Here is a 23,433-nt window from a genome sequence, read left to right on the forward strand (position 1 = left end):
TATATGTTTGATTTAAGATAACTTACAAAATAACTCTTGGTAAAGTTATTCCGCTCAATAACTCATGGTGTGTTGAATTTCATCGATCCAATTAATTGTTAAATTAAAAGTTATTAAATTTTACTAATAATTAATATAAAAAATTAATTAGTTTTGGAATAAATTATTTGCTAATTAACAATATAATTGAAATATTAATTATTTTAAATTATTTAACTAAAATCTTATTGACAATTTACTATATGATCTTAATATTTTTGTATAACTAATATTTGGTTTTAAATTTGATATGAAAATATTATATATAATTAGATAAGATTTTAAGTTAGTATTTTATTAATAGTTGATAATTAGAAAAAAAAAAGGATAAATACATTTTTTAAATTTTATATGTTTGATTTAAGGTAAATAAATATATTAAATTAATTAATAATTTATTTAAAATATTAAAATTTAATTTATAAGTATGTAATAAATAAATATTTATAATTTTATAAATTATATTATCATTATAAATTATAAAATTAAATAATTTAAATTATAATTTTAAATAAAAATAAGTAGATGTTAATTATAAAAGTAAGTACATATAAATAAAGAATAATTAAATATATTATTATTATTATTATTATTCATAATATAAAATTATTATATATTATTATTATAGTATAAATATGAGATTGTATATTTGAGGATGACTTAAATGAATTAATTTGTACAAGTTATACTGACAACATACATAGATATTTCCGATGGATTGAAATCGGTCGAAAATCTATCGAAAAAAGCAAAATCCGTCAGAAATTTACCTATTTCCATCAGAAATTTCCGTTGGAAATCAGCATTTTTCTTGTAGTATGAACATTCAAAATAAAACCCTCACTTACAGTCTTAACTCTTAACCTAAATCCCAATAACCCAACAACCAACACAAGGGACAAGGAAGGAGAAGGTTGCATGAATGTGAAATGGGAAGAAGGAAGGAGAAAGGTTTAAGGTTTATGTTTCTTCGTGACCGTGTGCGATAGCGCATTGGTCTCTAATTGCGACCCCTCCCTTGCTAACTCCAATACGGTAGTGCTCACTGAGCGTTTGTCTGGGCGAAATTGAAGATCAACACTATGTTCGACGTCATCCTTAGCCAACATTTATTCATGCAAAATTGTTTAAACTTAATTCATAGTTAATTCAAGTCCTAATCATATAAATATGTTAAATACCAAAATAAAGAGTTCTTTGGTCCATGATATAACATAATTATTCCTCCTTAATTTTAAAATAAGATAATGTTATCCTTATGTCCAATCGAGACTAACAACATTAACTTTTTATACATTTGATGAATATATATTATTCTTTAATTATGTTATTATATAAAAAGTTGATGTTGTTAATTTTAATTACATGAAAATGATGCTGTTAAAAAAATTACATGAAATGATAAGGTTGTGTTAAATTTTAAAATTAAAATATTAAATTGAATTTTTAATTATAAAATAACAAACTTAAATCTATTAAATAAAAAAGAAAGAGTAGAAAATAACTTCACCTACATTTTTGCATTAAAAAGTTAAGAACCGCAAAAAACTCATTAGAAACGAGTTTATATTTACTAGTAAAAAAAGAGTATTTTGTGTTTTCGTGAAAAATAGAAAAATAATAACTTTTGCATGATAATTTTACTGTTTTAATATTCACGACAGATTTTTAATAATTACCGAAAATAAAATAGATATAAAAATTGTGTACCGATAATCCTCTTTATTATTACTTATTGGTATAGATTAAAACAAATGTTTAACGGTGTTTTACTATAAAACGTAAAATGAGTTCAGATTATAAGAATTCATGCGCGGCAGCCATCTATCCCTAATTATTTCTTTTCATCAAACTTTGATATACGGTTCTTTAGTTAAATACGGTCGAGTTGAAATTTTACCTTAATACATTTTTTTTTAATTTAATATAAATTTTATTAATATATATTTATACACATTTTACTTTAATTATAGAACCCAGACAACCCTTACAGAACTTTACTTAACATATTTCCTTTTTTCACGTGGTACATGGGGAATGTCAAGCTACTGCATGATTGGATATATATATAAAAAAAAAAATTATTATTTTATTTAAAGAGAGCTGATCTCTGTCGGGACTCCAAGATTTGGGTTGTCGTGAGTGGTGGTAAAATAATTGCACCAAACTCCATGTCCATTCACCAAAAATATTTGAATAATATTTTTTTAAAAATTTTATATTCTGTGCAATTTTTATTCATAATCGTTTTAATATTATTTTTTTTATTATCACTCTTATAAAATTGGATTATGTGTTTATTTATTTTTTTAATATACTTATTTCTTTTTCAATCACTTAAATGGTATAATAGAAAGATAAGTAATAAATATTTTGAAAAACTAAAATATCGATCATTTTCTTAATTTTTGTACTTAACTTTAAACGTAAAAAAAATGAAGAGAGTAGTAAATATTCAAATCAATTTATAAATATGCTTTCATAACCAAGGACTTAAATACAAGTGATTAATGTGTTAAACGTAAGCTTAAAATGTTCGGATAGTGCTCGAGTTCAATCTTTGACTGAAACAATTCTTAACCAGATTTTACTTACCTCTCGACCAAATCAGATTAGTCTAAGATGACACTAGTACAAACACAAAAGAAAATACTCTCATATTATTAATAAATTTACATAATTATTTATCATAAATAATAAATTTATCAATTTTTATGATAATTATCTTATAAATCATATAAATTTATTTTAAAAAATTATATAAATCATAATTTTTAATAGACTAATTGTATAATTTTTTTTACACTAATGATATATTACTATAAATTCTTTTTATATTAAATATACTATATATATATACATGTATATATATATACATTAAATATATAAGTTGTAATATTCATAAATAAATAAAATAAAATTGTTTAAATGATATCAATATTATAGGCTTAACTAAATTATTTAATTATTAAATTTATAATATAAATAAATGATTTTTTTTTATAAATAAAATAAGAGTATGTGGTAGGTGAGAGAGGAGTCTTTGGGTTGGACTCTTGAGTCTAATCCAAAGTCTCATTAAAATAAGAAGAGTGTTAAGTCAATTTTGTGTGTCAATTTTGAACTCTAAGATTGTTTGCAAACTATATAGGAGAACCTTAAAGAGCACGAATAGTAGCTAATGACTATGAAGGTAGCGAAGGAGCGTGTCTATGCCTCACAAATCATCACCTAAAGTAAAAGAGGGAGTGAGAATATTTCACTATGGGAACATATAGTGGGTACGGACAGTGAAACGACCCCTAAGCCTTTCTAGAATGATGAATTGTATGTGTTTAACTAGATTGAGGTCAAATTGAATTGATCATTGTTGTATGAATATGTAATGTTGTGAATTTCATGACTTGTGATGTAAATCCATTATATGTCATGTGTTGTATCTTGAGGATTAAGGTTGCCTAATGATTTGGGAGTTCTTGTGCAATTGAATGAACCTGAGTGATTTAATGATGAATATATGTTGTATGTGTAGAATTAGACATGTTTTGTTGCTTAATTGAATAATTAAAAAATAAGGTGGATTTGGAGACCCTAATTTGCAAGGTTTACGATTATGTGAAGTAAAGAATCTGTTGTAGCATCAAGTGCACGTTTAACGAGTCAAGTGTGAATTTTCATGCTGGGTGTGGAGAGTGCCACAAAAAGGTCCTTGACCAATTTCCACTGGGTATAGAGCGTAACATCCAAAGTTTTAGAAATAAAATAAATAACAAAATTATATTATATTATTTATTTATTTAATTAATTGAATTTATAAATATAAATAATTATTTTTATTAAATAAAATAAAAGAAAAAGGGTTGTGCGTTGGGAGGGGAGTTTTAGGTTGGATTATTTTTTTAGCCCAACTTGAAGGCTTATTGAAAAAAAAAATAAGGGCTAGATTTTCCTTTCGTGTCATTATGAACCCTAAGAGCGCCTGTAAAAGGAGAACTTAAAGGAGGCCATTGAAGAAAGTTCAAAGTAACGATTGAATCATCACTGAGGTAACAAGAAAGAGGTGTCGAATCTATAGGCATGTATAAGCCATAAGCCTTTTTCGAATGTGTAATTGAATGTGTTTGATGAATTAATTGAGATTATATGATTCATGTTGTGGTATATATGGTGATAATTGTTGTGATTTTCATGGATTTGAGATGATTAATTGACATTTGTTAAGTGTTAAATTGATGGGTTTTTGTATGATTTAGTGTTTGATATGAATTATATCTTTTGATGTAGATTGGTGTTGTTTAATTTTATTATGAGTCTATTGTCTTTGTGAAAGGAATTATATGTTGTGTGTTTGAAGCATTGCTAATGCAATGTAGTAGGGGCCTACATATATTGACTAAGTTGGTTTACTGAGTAGGAAATGTCGAGTCTGGTGTTTGTTAAATATTGCAATGCTCAAATTGTGCTTCAATAAACTATTGGGTTCTTTATTGGTTCAACTTCTTTAGATAAAGATTTGTCTGTCACCATATATAGGAGTAGTTCAAGATGAGGCATTCTCCATATTGAAATTCTTTAGAAGATCAATGATATATTTAGTTTGTTTGAGATATAAACCTATGTATCTGTTCCGACCAAAGGATGGACTAGGGTTTGTGCCTAGGTCAAGCATCAAAGCCAGAGCATTCAAAAGTGTAATCTGCCGTGTTAGCTCTAGGGTTTTAGGTTTTATACTTTCTGTTCATGGGCCTCCTGGGCCTTGTGAGTGCGAGGATTTCCATAACGGTTTTCCTTGGGAATATTTGATTATCAAAGATAGGCTTTTCATCCTTGATTCTCGGACCAGTCCAAGGGGTGAGACCCACTCGGACTTTGGCCGACCACACCCTGGCCGAGCTCTCCTAAGCCGAGCATACCCTGGTCGATCTCACCATGGCCGAGCACACCCTGGCCGATCTCACCATGGTCGAGCACACCCTGGCCGATCTCACCATGGCCGAGTACACCCTGGCCGAGCTCGTCCAGGGGGTGGGTGAGATCGCGGTCCGACCGAGAAGACCCATATTCAAGAATCATCGGATCAAAACCTGTAAAGGATATCAGATCGGGTTCCGACCGAGACGGTACAGTATCTATGCACACTTCTACCCTAAGGAAATAGTGCAAATTTCCAAGATCCTTAAGGGCAAACATAACATTTAATTGTTTAATGAATGGCACAAGAAAGCTCATGTTGCTACTTGTTATAATTATGTCATCAATATATATCAACAAGAAGGAAATATGTTGCTCGGTCATGAGAAAAAATAAGGAAGAATCACTTTTAGTATTCTTGAATTAAGAGTTTCACTTTTTTTTTTTGGTAAAAATAAGAAAGATTACAAATAGCCCAATCCCTCCCCACCTAAGTTTACAAAGATACAATTTCACTGAAAATTCTTAAGAAATAAATTTATAAAGCTTAAGTTTTAAAAAAAAATCTTATATATTTTATCCTTCATAATGAAATTAGATTTCTATCCAAAAATTTTTTCTAAAAGTCTAAAACTCACAAAATTTCTTAATTATCAGAGTTTTGTCAACAATTAATTCGAACTCACCTCAATATATAATTATTGATAAGAAATAACAATAATTAACAAAAATTAACAAATATGTATAATATTCTGTAATATTTAATTTTATTCGTTATATTTCTAAATAAAATATTTAAAAAGAATAACAATGCGTTGAATTGTAATTCAATATATAAAAAAATATCTTTCTTTTGACGATAAAATAAGCCGTGTTGATCCTAATAATTAATAAAGTAACAAAAAGTAAATGTCATGAGCAGTAGAAGCTCCCATGTTCTAGTCGTGCATAATTTTACATAAACATGTGAATTGTGATATGGAATTTTTTTAATATGTACATATTATAACCTCTCCATGATACAATTGTATATGACGTTTGATCAAAATACAGACAAGCCTCGTGACAGGATATAATCTTTTGCAGAATAATTTGGATTTTGAATTTCGAGAAGTAATATAAGGCGTGGGTATGATATATTATAAGTTATACCATGAATATCCGACACTTCAATTTGTTTTATTAATCTATATTTGATACGTATTTAATATGATATTTAAAGATATTTTACCGATATTTAATTTTTAAAAATATTATAAATTTTTTATTTAATTTTAATACTTTCAAATATTCTACCGATATTTATTGATAATATATATCAATAAATTATTCAAATTTTTAAAAAATTATAAAATGTTCATTATTACTAAATAATATATATATACATATTTAATGTAAAAATATAGAAATATTGATTTTTGATAAAATGAAAATTATCTTTTATATCAATAATTTTAAGAAAAAAAATGAAATTAATAATATTATTTATATTTATAATAAAATAATGTATAAATTATTTATTTTTAATAATTTATAATAAATATATTTTTAACTTGGTTTTATAAAATAACAATTATATATTTAATATTTATAAATTTTCATCAAAACTATAAATATACATTTATTATATTACATAAATATTGATACATATCTTACATGTATGATATACTATGTGCTTTAAAATTAAAATAATAGTATCGGTGCATCAGTTTTATAATTCAAGTGGAAGGAGTCGCCGTTTATGCGTTAATTTCTAGCGTCTATAAATGAAGGTCTGCAAGTTTCAAGGTTAGTAAGAGAGAGATGGGAGAAATAGAAAGAGAGGCAATGTCAAGGTGGGAGAAGGAAGAGGAATTAGAAGAAGCACAAGCCCAAATAGATATCTGGAAGTACATATTTGGGTTTGTGGAACTTGCAGTTGTGAAATGTGCGATTGAGCTTGGCATAGCCGAAGCCATAGAAAAGCATGCAAGTCCCATGACACTAGAGGAGTTATCATCAACTCTAGCCTGTGATTCTTTACTTCTGAACCGCATCATGCGCTTCCTAGTGCACCGAAAGATATTCAAAGTGACACCCACGGGGTATTCTCAAACACCTTTGTCTCGGCGTTTGATGAGAAACGGTCAACATAGCATGGCTGGTATGCTTTTGCTGGAGAGTAATCCTGTAATGTTGGCACCTTGGCACAGTCTAAGTGCTCGTGTCTTGGTCAATGGCAATCCCTCATTCGCAAAGGCTCATGGTGAGGACGTGTGGCGCTATGCTGAGGCACATCTCGACCACAGCAACCTCATCAATGAGGCTATGGCATGTGATGCTAAGCTTGTTATGCCTACCGTCATTGAAAGTTGCAGCGAGGCATTTGATGGTGTAAAGTCCTTGGTTGATGTGGGTGGTGGTAATGGCACCGCCATGAGCATCCTGGCCAAGGCTTGCCCTTGGATTCGATGCATCAATTATGATCTCCCTCATGTCATTGCCGAGGCCTCTAAGTGCGATGGCGTCGAACTTGTGGCAGGTGACATGTTTCTGAGTGTTCCAAAGGCTGATGCTGCTTTTTTCATGGTATTTAATTTGTGCACTTAGACTCTCAATTTAACTATAAATATATATATCGATGAATTAATGATTCAGATTGTTATATTTGCTTGCTGCATGCAGTGGGTTTTGCACGACTGGTCTGACCAAGAGTGCATCCAAATCTTGAATAAGTGTAGGGAAGCCATCCCAAAGGAAAATGGAAGGGTTATTATTGTGGAGTCGGTGATTGAAGAAGGGAAACATGACGGGTTGAATGACGTAGGATTGATGTTGGACATGGTCATGATGGCGCACACTAACTTCGGCAAAGAGCGCACACTCAAAGAGTGGGAATATGTGATCAAAATGGCAGGATTTAGCTCATACACTGTCAAACCCATTCATGCTGTGCAGTCCGTCATTATCGCTTTCTACTAAAATAATCACCAAAATTTAACAAGTTTCTTACGGAAATCTATTGAATAGTTTGATTAAAAATAAAACATACATGATTCGTCTTGCACGGATCCCTAGTCATGAATATTGTATGTGTAAGACCTAAATTATTGTATAATAATATTAAATGTGATGTTATATATATAGACTTTAATATCAATAAAAAAAATATAGACTACAATTCATATATATATATATATATATATATATATATATATATATTATACTCTATTAATACTTCTTGAAAAAAAAATATGAGTACTTATTAATTATTTACTAGTGAAAAATGAAACTTTTAAAATTAGTTATTTTTAACTTTTAAAATTGATTCTCTAACCGATTTTAAAAGAGTCGATTTTGAAAGTTAGATTTTTAAAATCAGATATTTAACTGATTTTAAAAGTTAATTTTTAAGATTAGTTGTTTTATAACCGATCTGAAAAGTTTTGGTTTCGAAAAAAATAAAACTAGAACGGGTAGTTTCAAAACTGGAACAGGCCGTTCTAGGTTGTTAAAAAAGGCCTAAAATTGTCGTTTGGAACAATCCGTTCCAACATAGTTTGTCATGAGTTAAAACCTATTCAAAACGAGTCGTTCTCCTTGCAAAACGGGTCGTTCTCCTTGCAAAACGGGCCGTTCTCCTTGTAGAACGGGCCGTTCTCCTTCCAGAATCCTAAATTCAAAATTTACTAGAATAAACCAACAACGAGAAGAACATAAGAATGTTACCTTGATATAGTAGTCTTGCAAAAAAAATGAAAAGTTGAAGACTTTAGATGAGAGCACGAGGGAGTAAAAAAAGGAATGGAGGAAAAAATCAAAAATAATGAGAATGGAGGGAAAGATAAAAGGTTTCTGACGATACTTTTAAAATCAGTTCTTAAATAACCGATTTTAAAAGTAGCACTTTTAAAATCGGTCATAAAATAACCGATCTTAAAAGTACTTTTAAGATCGGTTAAAATTTAATCGATCTTAAAAGTGTTCATATTATTTACAAAATTGTTACTGCGTCACTTTTAAGATCGGTTATCTTTTAACCGATCTTAAAACTCCGATTTTAAATCTAATTTTTGCACTAGTGATTTTTTCTATAATATTATATAACATTATATTTATACTTATCTCTTTTCTTATTTCTTAGGTAATATATTTTTTTAATGTGTATAAAAAACATAATAAGGGAATTGGAGGGAAAAGAAATTAGAGTTTGTGTTTTCTTTTTGAATGTGTCATTGTATCGATATAAAGTAAAAACTAAAAATTTTAACGAAATTTCAATTTCCTTTACCTTCAAAGTCTTTCAAATAGATACACACAGAAATATATAATAATTAGATAATAGGTTAATGACACTCAAAATAAATGTCAAAAACTCAAATTGAAGCAAAGAAGGCAGGAAGTAGTCAAAGAGATAGAAAAAAAGAAAAGAAGAAGATAGACATGAATAATAGAAAGAGATATTTATTAAAGAATTTTAGTGTTTTTTTACTTATTAAAATAATTATTTAATATCTTTTTTAAAAAATAAAATAATATTATTGATTAGGAGAATTTCTAAAATCATTATTCATTAAATAGTATTTAGTATCAATACAAATTTAATAGTCAGTAAGGATATTTTAAATTTTTAATTAAAATTTATTTTAAACATAATTTCAAAATTAAATATTTTTAATTTTATAGTAGTATATTAATGTTTTAAAATTTTTTGGAGGCCTAAAGCCCTTACTTTATCTACTTGGACCTTAAGTTAGCCCTGATCCAATTTTACTTAGTTTTACTTACCTAAACAACACAAACATACGTTGCCATGTCAATATAACGTGCTTATCAAATATATCTCTTTATGTGTTAATTTTCTATAGTGCTCTTCATTAGACTTCCCTTTTACACTTCAGAGTTATTTATTTATTTATTTATTTATTTATTAATTTTGTCAATTTTTACTTTTAGACACTTATTTACAAATTTTTTAGTTTCAAGAACCATTATATTAACACATGACAAATTCAAGGATAAAATGTTTGTTTACTCATGATTTCTAATGTGATACAATGTTATTTTTAATTGTTGATTATTTGCTTTATAAATATTAAAATTGAACTTATAAATAAAATTTGAAATAATACATTGAAAAAGATAGATTATTAAGGGACTTTTTTAATAAATATTATTATTTAAGAAAATTTCATAAAAAGACTTTTTGTTCCTAAAAATATTTTCATTTTAAAATATTATATATATATATATATATATTATTTAGCATTTATTTTAATTTTATTAAAAAAATAATTAATTGTTTTGTGTGTATAATAATATTAATATAATAAAGTTTTTTTACACCAACAATTATAACTAAAATCTTGTAATTAAATTAAGGGAATGCAATTTAGTGAACTTTAATTAAGAAAATTATGATAAGTCAGACATGTTTTAGAAATTATGCAATTAGGATTTAAGTTAGAATGGATAATTTGTGTTGGAGCAGAGGAAGGGAGTTAAGGTACGTGGCGTGTAGTAGAGCAGAGGAATGGAGCGACGAGAAATGAGATAGAAAGGGGAAGTGAATGAGCGTAGAAAAGAAAGGACATGGCCATGGGCGTGGGCGTGGCATTGGCATTCACCAGCAACAGTCTCACTTTCCCTCGCTACAGCTCTCCAATTCCAAATAAAATCCATTTTCTCCGTCAAATTGTTTGCAAAGCAGAGCTCCAGGTTCAAACCCGGTAATTTTCTTTCTGAATCACATGATTAATTTTTCTGCTTTTTTAAACAGTAAATAAAAATATTGTACTTGTAGCGTGTGGAATTGGAGGGGTTATTCTATTCGATATCAACATTCTGGGAACAATGGCCCTGCACTACTTTTAGTTCATGGTTTTGGAGCTAACAGGTACGTCTCTCTACATTCTTCAAATAATAATTGCTGCTCTTTTCGAATTCGGTCTCGTGGTTGCATGCGGAGGCCATAACATAATTGTTTGCTTTCTACATATATGCTTTAGAAAGAAACGTGGGCATGCTCTTTTTTAGCTATTAGCTAGGTGAGGTCTGCAGTTATTTTGACTTTGTGTCACTAAGTAGTTGAGTTTACTTCAATTGCAGTGACCACTGGAGGAATAATATTTCAGTTCTTGCACAATCCCACCGGGTTTACTCCATTGATCTTATTGGATATGGATATTCAGATAAACCAAATCCTCGTCAAATCAGAGACCCTTCCTTTTACACTTTTGAGACATGGGCCTCTCAGTTAAATGAGTTTTGTCTTGATGTCATCAAGGATCAACCATTCTTTATATGCAATTCTATTGGAGGTGAACCTTTTCATGTGCCTTCATAATAAATCTCTGCTTGGATTATTTTAAATTTCTCTTCATACACGCTGATCCATTCATTATTCCGATATTTTAGATTTCATGCTATAACTAAAAATTTGTTCTACAGGAGTTGTTGGTCTTCAGGCAGCTGTGCTAGCACCTCACATTTGCCGGGGCATTCTCCTTCTCAATATATCTCTACGTATGCTTCATATAAAGAAGCAGCCTTGGTATGGAAGACCTTTCATCAGATCATTCCAGAGATTGCTTAGGTAAAAATGAAACTAGGGTTGTTCATAGTAATAGGCTAATAGCTTTGTTTAGTCACTATTAAAAATAAACTAGATTTATCTTAAAAATTTACAATATAAAAAATAACCTAGGTCATTCTTCACAACACAAACACATTAAATTTTTATTTTATCACGCAATTAGGAAGTGAATTTTTAAAAATTAAACAATATTTAATCAACAAATAGAGAATTAGGAATTGAAAATTCAATTGGAGAAATATGGATTCAAGGTTTCAATCTGTACAATAAAATTTTCATAGTTTAATAATAAATTTGAATTCTCAATCAACCTAATTCATCACGAACTTAATAAAAAAAACAGATCTAAATCTAGACTTATGAATTTCATCTGTTCTTACCGGAGATCGGTCGCGAGGGACGATCTGCTGGGCAAGATTGGTGAACCTCCTTCGCTGGGTACGTCGGCTGTTCCGAAGTGGGGGTGGTACCTGCAAAAGAGACTCCAATGCTAAAGTTAGTATTTGTGAGTGTATGGGTCTTGTATATGTAATGCTGAATTAGGGTTTATCTAGGCCTTGGACCCGAGGTCGGTTGTGATCCGTTCAGATAGTGGGCCTTTGTTTTGGCCGATGTCTTGTAACGCTCATCCGATGTCGTCTAGCGCTTTAGTGCCGAGCTCAAAACATGAAACGCAATCAAGATTTCATAATTTTAATAAAATTCAAGAATAGTGAACAATTGAATTAGACGATTTAGGTTATTTTAGGTCTAAACTAAATCTAAATTTAGATCTAAAATTAATCTTCAATTTTTGTTCTAGATCCAAAATGAAATTCATAATCATGAAAAATAAAAGAAAAACCTAAACTAAGAAGAGAAATAGAGAGTTCGTTCGGTAAAAGGATTGGCAATTCGAATTTTACTGTAGTTATTGAAACTTAGAATCGATTAACAAGTTGGTCATGCATCATAATCATGTTTAGTAATCCAATGCATGTAAGCAAGAGAGAAAATCAGATAGAGAGTTTTGAGAGACTTCTAGGAGAATTAACTCAATTTCTAAAAAAATGAGGTATATGATGTAAGTGTACATGTGTTACACTTATTTATAGACTACACTAATGGGCCTAATATGAGTAATTAAAGGCCCAACCATTAAATCAATTAATTACATCACTAAACAAATCCTAACATTACAATCAAAAAATAAAAAGAAAATATTGTGTAGGGTCGCAACTTTGCAATGCATTTTTTGGTCACTTAATGTCTGAACTGGTCTTTGCTCCCAATAGAAAAGTTGTAGAGCTCTCTCTTATCTTTCTAGAGACGCCAAAAATGTCCAAATCCAACGTTGGGAGCTCTAGATATGGTCTGCATAAAAAATAATGTCAAATCAGGAAAAAATTACGAAAATTAACTAAAATTCACAATTAAGACCAAAATGACTCGCTAGGAAAAATCAATGCTAATATATAACAATATGATATTAATAAAAGTCAAATAAACCAAAAAATAATGCATAAAAAGATATACAAAATTGGTCTATCACGCGGTTCAATTTCATCCGAATCGGACCATTTTATAAAAAACAATTCAGTTAACTGAACCATTTTTTATAAAGTGAATTAGTTTGATTTAACTCGGTTATCCACTTTATACTCTTGTATGGTTTACTTTTACAAAGTGATCCAGGTTGGTATTTTTAAAAAATATTTTGGTTTTTATAATTCAAATCGGTTTGATTCAGTTTTTTTGCACACCCTTAAATGAAACACAAGTTTCTTTATCGGGACTTCATAGTTTTCAAGGCTTGACAGAGGATTTACCCATTATCATGCTTTATGCTGTAGGGATACTGCTGTAGGCAAATTCTTCTATAAAGCTGTAGCCACAAAAGAATCTGTGAGGAACATTCTTTGTCAGGTACTCCTCTAGCTTAACAGACAATTTCATCTGTTTAAAAACTCACCTTAAAAGTATGATGGACTGAAAAAAGAAAAGGAAATGCCATAGGATGAGACTGCTAATGGATTAGAATAAATTTAAATTAATCTGATTTATAAGACAGAGCCTAGGTATTTGACTACAGAAAATGGGAATAATTCCAGAATACAGAATGAGATTCACAAAAACAAATTTACACTTACAAAACAGGAGCACAAAATAAATGTAGAAACAGTGTAGGCACTTGGAGGGGTGGTGGGTGGGCGTCCTCCCTTCCCAAACATTACCCACAATTCTCTGCCTTTCCCCTCTGCACTCTTTTCCCTTCATCTCATTCCCATTACCCAAATCTGTTTCCTGGCCCTACCTGTCACATGGACAGGTTGTTACTAGGCACCCTCGCTATGTGCTGATTATGCTTCCCTTGCACACTACCCAAAACAGCCTCTAATCTCCTACATTCCCTCCTAGTTTTCTTAATGTACACCCATAGTATTATGGATGGATATCTATCACTGGTGCTGCAAGGGGCCAGCTCCGAGGTGTATCATGCATTGTAATTTGAAAACTTAGGATGCACTTACTGCAATTGTAATGATTGCTTATGAATTGCTTTGACAGTGCTATCATGACACCTCCAAGGTGACAGATGAGCTAGTGCAGATCATCCTTAGTCCCGGTCTGGAACCTGGAGCTGCAGAGGTCTTTCTTGAGTTTATTTGTTACTCAGGTGGCCCTCTTCCTGAGGAACTACTACCCCAAGTAAAGGTAAGCTTCCAAACACCAGTAGGTGAGCAAGTGGGAATAAAACAAGTGAATGTAAGTTTGAGAAGCCAAAATCCAACAAACATAATAATTCATGTAATTTCTCTTCTTCTAGTGCCCAGTTTTGATAGCATGGGGTGACAAGGATCCTTGGGAACCAATTGAACTTGGAAGAAATTATGAAAATTTTGATTCTGTTGAAGACTTCATTGTCCTTCCAAATGTTGGACATTGCCCCCAGGTTCTCTCTCTTGCTCTCTTTCTCTCTCTCTCTCCCTCTCACTCACATGTGTCATGCCCTTGCTTGCCCCGCATATACATGTCATGTAAGAGTTTTGAGTTAGCATGTTTAAAGTGGAGATTATTTTCATTTTTTCTCATGCCTTACTTCAGTTTGTATCAACTTAAAGTTCACTAGGAAAATATATATTGCCAACATATTAGCACCATGGCATGTTCAGACTTCAGAATTGAAAACAAAGAATCCATAGCAAGAGAAAAATGGAGAGAGAAAGACAAAGTGAGAATGTCTATTTATGTAAGGTGTTTAGAATATGACTGTACATGGGAATACCTATCAATTTACCTATAACTAGTCTAGTTTCAACATTCATCAATCACTCTTCAATGGCACTCAAGTTCAACAGTGAATATTAACAACTTAAGTTTATTGGAAGGTATCAAATAGTATTAATATGTTTTGGTGCTAAGGAAGGTTCCTTTACTACTTGGTTAACTAGTTTCATGTCTGGCTCTCACTATCTCCAGGAAGGCCTTGCCAAATTCAATTTGTCTCGGAAAAGCTCTAAATTAAGATATTGGCTTTCTTAGTGTCAAATTAATTATTTTCTTGGGATCAATCATATTATCCTAATCCCATAGTTATACTTGCCACCCTGTCACCTTGGGTAAAAGATTCTCTCATTTCTTCCATTACTATGATTCTGGAGAAATAAATGGTACTCTCCATCAAATGTTTATCATGTCCATTTCATTTATATGCCCAAAACTTTAGCAATGGAAGAAATGGAGAAGAAAAGAAATGGAGAGGATCTTGATTCCTCACCCTTCATTATGATTTATGGGCTAGTTAGTAGTTTCATGTGTAGTTTACAATCCTAAATTTTGGGTGTCCTTTTAAAGTGACATGCCTAAAAAATCTCCTTTTTCTGAAGGAAAATAAATAGCAAGGATTATTAAAGAAGTATTTTTTAATTTGAGAGACACAAGAATTGTTAAAATTATTAAGGACTATTCAAATTTTCATAATAAAATAAAAGGAAGGACCATTTAACTTCACCCCATAGTCAAATTCACATCTAGTAGAATCTCAATAATCTTGGTAGATAATATCGCTAATAAAATTTGTTGTCCTTGTTTTTGGTACATGTATTTGCTCGTTTAATTTCTATTCTTTAGGATCTGTTCCAACATTAAAAATGGTGATATCTCGTTAAATGTTTAACGTCATTATGTTTTTGACAATTTTCTCACTTTATTAATTGTGTACTTCATGAAGGATGAAGCACCTCACCTTGTGAACTCACTTGTTGAGTCTTTTGTGGCACGCCATGCTAAATCCTCATCTAGTACCTCCCACTGTTAATTGATTCACTGTCAATCAGTTTGTTGGTGTTGTCGATCTCATTGAAATCGTGTACATTTTTCCATTTGCTTCCACTAAGATCGGGTTGCATTTTTTGTTCAGTATAAGCATTATGTCCTTGTATAGTTGCAAATTATGCGTGGTTGATATGAGACAATTTATCCAACATGAATGCTAGCCTTGGAACCCTACATAATTTCATAATTGTCTCGTGTTACAATGGAATTATATTTCTCAATCTAGAAAATTTTTCCACTTTGTTTCCTATTATTTATTTATCTTTGGATCATGATCATTTGGATAGAGAAAATTGGTGTGATAGTGGATGCATCCTGTGCAAGGAAATATATACATTGTATTGGAAATTTAATTCGGGACAGCTAGAAGAATTTGGTTGTTTAGTAGAATTAGTAAGTATTCTTCTTGTATATAAAGCATATTGTAATATACTTGTATACTCAATCTCATTCATTGAATCAATTATTGTTCCGGTCACAAGATTGATCTAGTCACCGGAGCACTCAAAAGGCTCTATTTTTTATTCTTGTGCTTCTTTTCTTTTCTTTTTTTTTCTAGTTTTTCATCTACCCCTCTTTTGGAGCGTCCTTTTCTGATTTAACCTAATTGTTTATTCCTCCACTCTGATTTTTCGGTCCATATTTGTACCATGATCTAAACATTTCGGCATTATCTCCATTATCTTTTTATTCCGCCTATATAGACATTCTCATTTCCTTTTTACCTTGTAAGGCAGTGGGCAATTTTTATCTTTATGTTATATTTTAGGTAAATTATCACTATGAACCAAACAAATAGGTCGGATTTTTCCTATCATGAGCTCGATCAGCCTACGGATAATACTCTAGATCGACATACGGATATAGATTGGCCTAAAACCTGTGAGGGCATAGTTGAAGGTCTTTCATAACCTTATCATAAGCTTGGTCGGTTTTTTCTTCATAATAAAACATGTTTGATTGGATACAAATATGTGAATATATATTAGATTATTTCGTGGCCAGAATCCAGAAACTAGGAAGATTAGATTTCCCTCTATGAAAAAGGTCAGCTATGGACCTATAAGGATAGATGGCCCTTTATCACCATAACATGGTAGATCGGATTTTCCCCTATATGAAGAAGGTTGGCTACCGATCTATCAGGGTACAGTTACCTTTTATTGATTCTATTTTATTTGCTTGCCTCTACTATTTGAAGTTTGTCATGTTTGTTAACATAGTATTAGAGGCTTAGAGCTCTGCCATAAGAAAGAAAAAATTTCACTTTGTTCAGAAAATCCGAATACAAAACTTTTGGCTCGTTCCTCTTTCCGTTTTACATCTGACAGTGTGACCCTTCCATATTGTGATTTGGTGGCAGATAGTAATGGATGGTTACTGATAAGGGTGGCTCCGGTGGTGGACCTTGCAACCATGAAATTTCAATAATGGTTTATTAACTTTGAATAAAAAACGTGTTAAGAAATTTTGGGATAGAAAATTTCAATTACAGAACTAAATGGCTAACCCAAGCCCTAAGTTACCACACACGTGAGTTAAGAAGGGTTAACGGGAAAAAAAAAATGGGGGGAGGGGGGAATAAGAAAGCGGAAAAGGAGCAAGAAATCACACCTGCATTCGTAAATCGTAATTTATATTTTGCGATTTAACCAAGTTCACTTTTATGAATTCAGTCACTAGTTTACGCGAATAAATAAATTTCAAGGAAAGATTAATTTAGCCCCTCTAATGGGCTACCAGGAATCAGGATTCATTAATGGGAATAATACCACTATATAAAAACTGGGAGTTATCTACCTGCGCGCATCATTGATCAATCCGGCCTTCCTTCGTAAAGAGTCATTATACCCCATCCGAACATCTTCGACGTTTCAATCCCACGTGCAGAAACAGAGATTGATCTTACACCAAGAACTGGTGAACGCTGGCTACTTTGTTGTGTGATGTGAAGCAAAATCCCTACCATGTTTCTTGGAAAAACGCGGGTTAAATACCTAATTTAGTCTCTCATAATAATTAAAAAATTTAATTTGGTCTCACTTTATTTTTTGGTTTCAATTTAGTCCCTAGTAATTTAAAAACGCATAAATATGGGACTTTCGTCCAAATTTTATAAACGGTATTAAATGTGGACGACGTGGATGTCACGTAGATGCATAGGTGGCAAGGTTTCCTCCTCCTTTAATAGTCGCATACGTATGTCTTGTGTTAGTTTTGCATCTGGAATGACCCGTTCTGAAATCAGAACAGCCCGTTCTGCTTGTGTTAATTGTGCATTTGGAACGGGCAAGCAGAACGAGCCGTTCTGAAATCAGAACGGATCATTCCAGATGCACAATTAACACAAGTAGAACTATACCCGTTGCATCTACGTGGCATCTACGATGTCCACATTTAACACCATTTGTGGAATTTGGACGGAAGTCCCACATTGATGTGTTTTTAAATTATTGGGGACTAAATTGAAACAAAAAATAAAATGGGACCAAATTAAAATTTTTAATTATTATGAGGGACCAAATTAGGCATTTAGTCGAAAAAACGCGTATTCAAGTGCGGTTAAAACCAAAAACGTACATTTCTCTATAAAAAGGATGGCTACATAACATCGGGATCGCTTAAAATTACTACTCCCTCCATTTTTTTTCATTGTCGTTTAAGGTTATGCATAAGAATTAAGAAAATAATTGATATTTTAGTTTTTTAAAGTATTTATTATCTATTTTCCTGTTATATATTTTAGGTGGTTGGAGAAAAAATATGTATATTAAAAATGAATAGATACATTATTCAGTAAACATACATTAATTATTAAAAGTAAAAATGAAAAAAAAAATTAATAAGTTATTAGTTTTAAAAAAATAATAATAAAAAAAATATATCAAAATGACTATGAAAAAAAATGTAAGGAGTATTAACAATAATGACCGAATCCACGGATAAAGGTCTGCAGCAGCTTTCATGACTTCATTGAATTTGTTGTTCCCTTTGAATTGAATCCCATATTTTACATTAGTGGCATACAAAAGAATTCCTATTTTAAAGGAGTGACAAAAGTTTCCTGTACACTGTACTGTTTCCTATTTACACAAAGGAATAAACGAATTGGGCATTCTATTCACTCATGTCGTATATATGAATAACTGGTATCACTGATATCCCTCTAACCAAAGGAGAATTGTGCTCAATTCCTCGAGGCAGCTTTTTAAGTGATATATTTTTTATTGGAGTTGAAACTCTAGGAGCAAAGGATGATGTAGAGTGGCAACCGCTTCTTGGGGACAGGCAAACTTGTTCCAAGGCTCTGAACTGAAGCTTGCAGGGGTAGCCCCTCACACAGCCAATACGAGGTCCAGCTCCCGTTGTCCATTTGCAAGATAACTGTTTCCCCAATTGGTATGATTTCATTTCTTTATGTGAGGCAATCCTTTTAAGTATTGACTTTTTTGGAACAGTTCCTCCATGACTATCATCAGCAGAAAAGTTTTGCTTGGTGATTGTGTGATCTACTTCCGATGCAAAAGCTTGTGCTGTTTCTTGATCACCTGCTGGAGAATCCATTTGGAAACTCTTAATTCTCTTCCCATCACCTTCTTTTTCATTCTCTAATACTTCAGGCATATGACCCCTTTTCGGTATTTCAAGATTGGTCAGTTCTCTTCCAAAAATCTGGAATTGCCTCATCTTAGGTCCCACTGGTGCAGAAGACCTCTCAGTTTCCATCAAATTGCCCTTCTCTTCAGCCTTCAAGCCACTCATGTTCTTGGTGAAGTCCTCTTCAGATGAGTGATATTCCTCATCAACTGAATTCATCTGCATATAGAGAATATAATTTCCTTTATATTGTTCAAACATATCTAACCACTAGGAAAGAATGCAAAGCCTTTAAATTCTGATACCTTGACATCAGAAAGGTGCACATCCCTCTCCAGAAGGAACGAAAGAAATTCCTTGAAGTTTTCCTCTGTAGGACGATAATGGCCACTATGAGGCCAAACTGCCTGTTGAAAAGAGACGATAAAATCATTTAATTGATCATATCATATCAAATATTAGCCACTTATGGCAATAGGAATCCAGCAAAGAGTGCTATACTATGTCTTTTTCTAGATTTTTACCTTCAACACACCACGTTCGATAACTAGTCTCCCAGCGCAAGATGTGGCTCCTCCAGCCAAGAAGCTAGAATGCTGAAATGAACCTTTCTTCTTCTTGCCAACATACAAGGTCTTTGATGTGCTAAGGACAAAAATCCACTTGGCTCGTGCACCTTCACCAGTAGTGTGAACGAGCTTTCCTGATTGCCTGTAGAAGAACCTTCCATCTTCCACAACAACTTCATAAGGCAATCTTTCCATCTGGAATGAAAAACAATGAATAAAAATTAAATAAAAGATAGTTAAAGTATATATATCTGAGAGGATGTTCACATAAATGAAGGAATGCTTACTGGGCCCAGGTATTTAATACACTGCTGTTGAAGTTTAGATCGAGGGCACTTCTCAAGATTTACCTCCTTTCCTTCTCCAATATCTAACCTGAAATTTTAAAGAATAAGCTTAATTTCAACCCTGGTGATCTAAGATCTATGTGAAATAGTAGCCTAAATTGTAACCCACGAGTATATTTTACAAGGAATATTACCAGTAGAAAAAGGGTTCTCTGCTCTGAGACTTGAGCCATTTATCATAGTAAAAGTGTAGATTGTGTCCATACCGATGACGTGGATCAATCTGTTTGATGCACATTAAAATCAATTCAGTAAATAATGATCAATGAATAATCGACATGTCAATTTACAAGTATATAAACTATAAAGCATTAGTATGATCGATGCATAGACTAACTGCTTCAAGCCAGTGTTGCAAAGCAAGTTTTCGAGCTTTGTCATCTTTCGATAAACCTTTACCAACCTGCAATGACAAAGAGATGGTTAATAATTTTCTTACAGCTTCAAATTTATAAAGTTCGACCTCGGAAAGAGCTTTATTGAAGGTAATAAGACCTCCAAAGTAGCAGAATTCAAAAATTACCTTGGCAGCCCTGGTTCTAGCTCTAGACCAACGGGAAATGGCAGTTTCATGTTTGTCAATGTTGAAGAAAGATATGGAGCTGCGTTTGAGTTCGGCAAAATCTAAAAGCTTCCACCTGTATTAAAACAAATGATAAAATTAAAACATGCTTAAAACTGATGAAGGTTCTAGTAAAGAAGGACAGAGATTGTCATTACAGGAAATAAAGTACCAGCTTTGTTCAATAAGAATTGCACAATCGGCTAGCTTTCTTCTTGTACGGAAGCTTTTGTATACTTTTTGCAGTTTAAGTGCTGCCGTATGTTGGGGGTTGTGTGGATCCAGTAGTGCTGATTGAATATTTTCCAATTGACACTTTGATAGAGAAGACTGATCATCCATCACTCTGCTCCTTTCGCTAATCGACGCAGTCATGTTTTTCTCTTAGTTGAATATACTTATGTTATGCTTCGCTCGCACTTTCAAGTTATGCTGTCAGGTACTATAGTATCTTCTTCGCGCTCATTTGAGATTTATATAGCACTATATATATAATTGCAGCAGCCAGCAGAGGTGGAGACAGAGAAATTAAATATGGACTTTTTTGACAAACACAGAAAGAAGACCAGAGTTTCCTTTTTCCAACCACGTGCCACGGACAATTCTCAACTCCAAACCCACGCAAGGCATCCTCAACTTATTGCATCCATTTACATAAAAAATTTCTCAAAATTAATGCAAAAGTAATTAATTGTTTCTGCTAAAATTGATGTGAATCCAAACATACTTTTAATGTTACATAGATATCTGTAGTCTTTCCTTTTATATTTAATACAATAATATTATTTACCATAGTTTTTTATTGGATTTATTACAATAGTTTTTGTGGGAAGAGTATAAAAGATTTACTCTTCAAACGGAATAATTAACTCAAAAGTTTTATCAGCATATGTATATGTCCTTTCTCTTCTTGTTTATGTTTTCGTTTGAAGTCTTCTTCAACTAAAGTGCAATGTAAAGGGTTGACTCGATCAATATCAGCATTCGCCACTGCTTATGTCAGCTAGCTAAGATAATTCTCGTGCCTCCGCGTAAGTGGTAACGTAGCTTAAGCACCAAGCTTTTCAATTAGTCCAAAACCAGCGGACTAACCCCCCCATCCATATAAAAGAAGCTTTATCTTATAATTTAAAGAGCTTTATATATAATTTAATTGGTGACATGCTTATATATTTATAAACTCCGTGAGATGTATTATTTGCGCGTTTATCGACCTTGATTATTCGTACATGCTGGATATCGTTTGATCAAATCAAATGTTGAAATTGAAAGATAACCACGTTTACGAAGCCTTCTTTTTTTTTTAGAAACTTGAATATTAATTTAACCGATTTTATACACAAGGATCAGAATGCCAAAAAATGTGCGCGAGTGAGGGACATGGAGTGTTTCTTTTCAATCAGATGCAGGAGTACATACCAAATCAAAATATCGAGTCAATTTCAATACTGCCCTTTGACGCTTGCTCGACACGAATTTTGACCAACCGAGCAAGTTATACGTTGAAACTTCCATACATATTTCACACCAATTGTTATTTACCTTCTAATATAAAATTTGTATATCATAAAAATAAATAATTTGAGATAATACTCTCTAAGGATTTATCCAAATGATACTTAAGTCCCCCAAGATATTCCCAATAGTAACTAAAGTAACATAATTAGCAAATTTTTAAGTGAAAATAATAAATATGTGTAAAAAGACCTCTATAAAACCTTTTGAAATTATTTTATTTATAATGAGAATGACAGTATCTCAAAACTACCTAAAATTAAACCATTAGGTTAACAAAATAAGATAACAATTTTAAAAAATCAAGTCAAAAGATAAAATGAGACTTAATTTAAAAGATTAAGTTTACAAGACTCAATTAAATAAAATATTTATTTGATAAAGGAATAAGTTTTTTTTATCCATTGGTATCAAGGAATAAGTTAGTTTAAAATAACTAGTATTTAGTCTGTATAATGCACAAGTAAAATGTTTATTATATAATGAAAATTTAAAATAAATTATCTATATAATAAATACTATATTTAAATATAAAAATTATATTTAAAATTTGAATAAGTAAATATTTTTAAATATATAAATTATATTTTAGACTTATGATAAATAATTATGATAAATAAAAAAAAATATATATATGAAGTTAATTGCATTTATAAAAATCCTCTCAATAAAGAAAAGTTATTAAAAATACTCTAACGTAATATAACAATTTATATTTTATATATAAAAAATATTTTTTAAACATTAATTAAATAAATAAATACATTAACCATTTTAAAATATAACTCAAAATATACTACACAGATAATAAATTCATAATTTTAAAATTCAGACCGGACAAATTCTAGCACCATTTATTGTTCATTTGGCAAAATGGAGATAGTTAAAAATTTGACAAAAATGAGACTTATCTTAATCATCTTTTGTAATGTGTTTTAAACTTACCAATAAATCAAATGCATTTTTGTATAACATATTTTCTGGTTAACAAAAATAAAATTAATT

At 31.3% G+C, this 23,433-nt stretch overlaps 3 protein-coding genes and 2 long non-coding RNA genes across 8 annotated transcripts; 3 read left to right on the plus strand and 2 right to left on the minus strand.

Annotated features, from left to right (window-relative positions):
- Positions 1 to 6,696: 6,696 nt before the first annotated feature.
- Positions 6,697 to 7,996, plus strand: LOC109802789 (acetylserotonin O-methyltransferase). Its single transcript, XM_020364555.3, has 2 exons — positions 6,697 to 7,518; positions 7,615 to 7,996. Exons 1-2 carry the CDS (start codon positions 6,754 to 6,756, stop codon positions 7,909 to 7,911), a joined length of 1,062 nt encoding a protein of 353 aa, XP_020220144.1. The 5' UTR covers positions 6,697 to 6,753; the 3' UTR covers positions 7,912 to 7,996.
- Positions 7,997 to 10,407: 2,411 nt separating this feature from the next.
- LOC109803803 (alpha/beta-Hydrolases superfamily protein) lies at positions 10,408 to 16,025 on the plus strand. Of its 2 annotated transcripts, none has more exons than XM_083071475.1 (8): positions 10,408 to 10,658; positions 10,733 to 10,825; positions 11,038 to 11,249; positions 11,380 to 11,482; positions 13,357 to 13,429; positions 14,072 to 14,218; positions 14,331 to 14,456; positions 15,735 to 16,025. In XM_083071475.1, exons 1-8 carry the CDS (start codon positions 10,522 to 10,524, stop codon positions 15,819 to 15,821), a joined length of 978 nt encoding a protein of 325 aa, XP_082927601.1. In that variant the 5' UTR covers positions 10,408 to 10,521; the 3' UTR covers positions 15,822 to 16,025. The 2 variants fall into 2 exon arrangements, with proteins under 2 accessions (XP_082927601.1, XP_020221068.1); XM_020365479.3 differs by having other exon boundaries at positions 10,409 to 10,658; positions 11,380 to 11,524.
- Positions 12,468 to 17,843, minus strand: LOC114916354 (uncharacterized). Of its 2 annotated transcripts, XR_014432705.1 has the most exons (4): positions 17,639 to 17,842; positions 13,654 to 17,245; positions 13,333 to 13,492; positions 12,469 to 12,877 (listed from the first exon to the last, which is right to left on the minus strand). It is a non-coding gene; the product is annotated as an uncharacterized LOC114916354 (long non-coding RNA). The 2 variants fall into 2 exon arrangements; XR_014432704.1 differs by having other exon boundaries at positions 12,468 to 12,877; positions 13,333 to 17,245; positions 17,639 to 17,843.
- Positions 17,844 to 18,755: 912 nt separating this feature from the next.
- On the minus strand, positions 18,756 to 21,418 carry LOC109797971 (IQ domain-containing protein IQM2). Of its 2 annotated transcripts, XM_020358164.3 has the most exons (8): positions 21,086 to 21,418; positions 20,875 to 20,989; positions 20,689 to 20,754; positions 20,486 to 20,574; positions 20,292 to 20,379; positions 19,960 to 20,199; positions 19,741 to 19,842; positions 18,756 to 19,654 (listed from the first exon to the last, which is right to left on the minus strand). In XM_020358164.3, the coding sequence occupies exons 1-8, from the start codon at positions 21,286 to 21,288 to the stop codon at positions 18,956 to 18,958; spliced, it is 1,602 nt and encodes a 533-aa protein (XP_020213753.1). In that variant the 5' UTR covers positions 21,289 to 21,418; the 3' UTR covers positions 18,756 to 18,955. The 2 variants fall into 2 exon arrangements, with proteins under 2 accessions (XP_020213753.1, XP_020213746.1); XM_020358157.3 differs by having other exon boundaries at positions 20,689 to 20,989.
- LOC114916363 (uncharacterized) lies at positions 19,095 to 21,668 on the plus strand. The gene is made up of 2 exons (XR_003804781.2): positions 19,095 to 19,237; positions 21,415 to 21,668. It is a non-coding gene; the product is annotated as an uncharacterized LOC114916363 (long non-coding RNA).
- The last annotated feature ends 1,765 nt before the right edge of the window (positions 21,669 to 23,433 follow it).

Source organism: Cajanus cajan, chromosome 3 (genome assembly GCF_000230855.2).
Source record: "Cajanus cajan strain Asha chromosome 3, NIPB_CcT2T_4, whole genome shotgun sequence".
Classification (NCBI taxonomy): Eukaryota; Viridiplantae; Streptophyta; class Magnoliopsida; order Fabales; family Fabaceae; genus Cajanus; species Cajanus cajan.

Coding starts and splice junctions, on each gene's coding strand:
- LOC109802789 (XM_020364555.3), top strand. CDS start 6,754: ATGGGAGAAATAGAAAGAGAGGCAATGTCAAGGTGGGAGAAGGAAGAG. Junction 7,519..7,614: donor CTGATGCTGCTTTTTTCATG/GTATTTAATTTG, acceptor TGCTGCATGCAG/TGGGTTTTGCACGACTGGTC.
- LOC109803803 (XM_020365479.3), top strand. CDS start 10,522: ATGGCCATGGGCGTGGGCGTGGCATTGGCATTCACCAGCAACAGTCTC. Junction 10,826..11,037: donor CATGGTTTTGGAGCTAACAG/GTACGTCTCTCT, acceptor CTTCAATTGCAG/TGACCACTGGAGGAATAATA. Junction 14,457..15,734: donor ATGTTGGACATTGCCCCCAG/GTTCTCTCTCTT, acceptor TACTTCATGAAG/GATGAAGCACCTCACCTTGT.
- LOC109797971 (XM_020358157.3), bottom strand. CDS start 21,288: ATGACTGCGTCGATTAGCGAAAGGAGCAGAGTGATGGATGATCAGTCT. Junction 20,990..21,085: donor ATTCTTATTGAACAAAGCTG/GTACTTTATTTC, acceptor GTTTTAATACAG/GTGGAAGCTTTTAGATTTTG. Junction 20,575..20,688: donor TGCAACACTGGCTTGAAGCA/GTTAGTCTATGC, acceptor TGCATCAAACAG/ATTGATCCACGTCATCGGTA.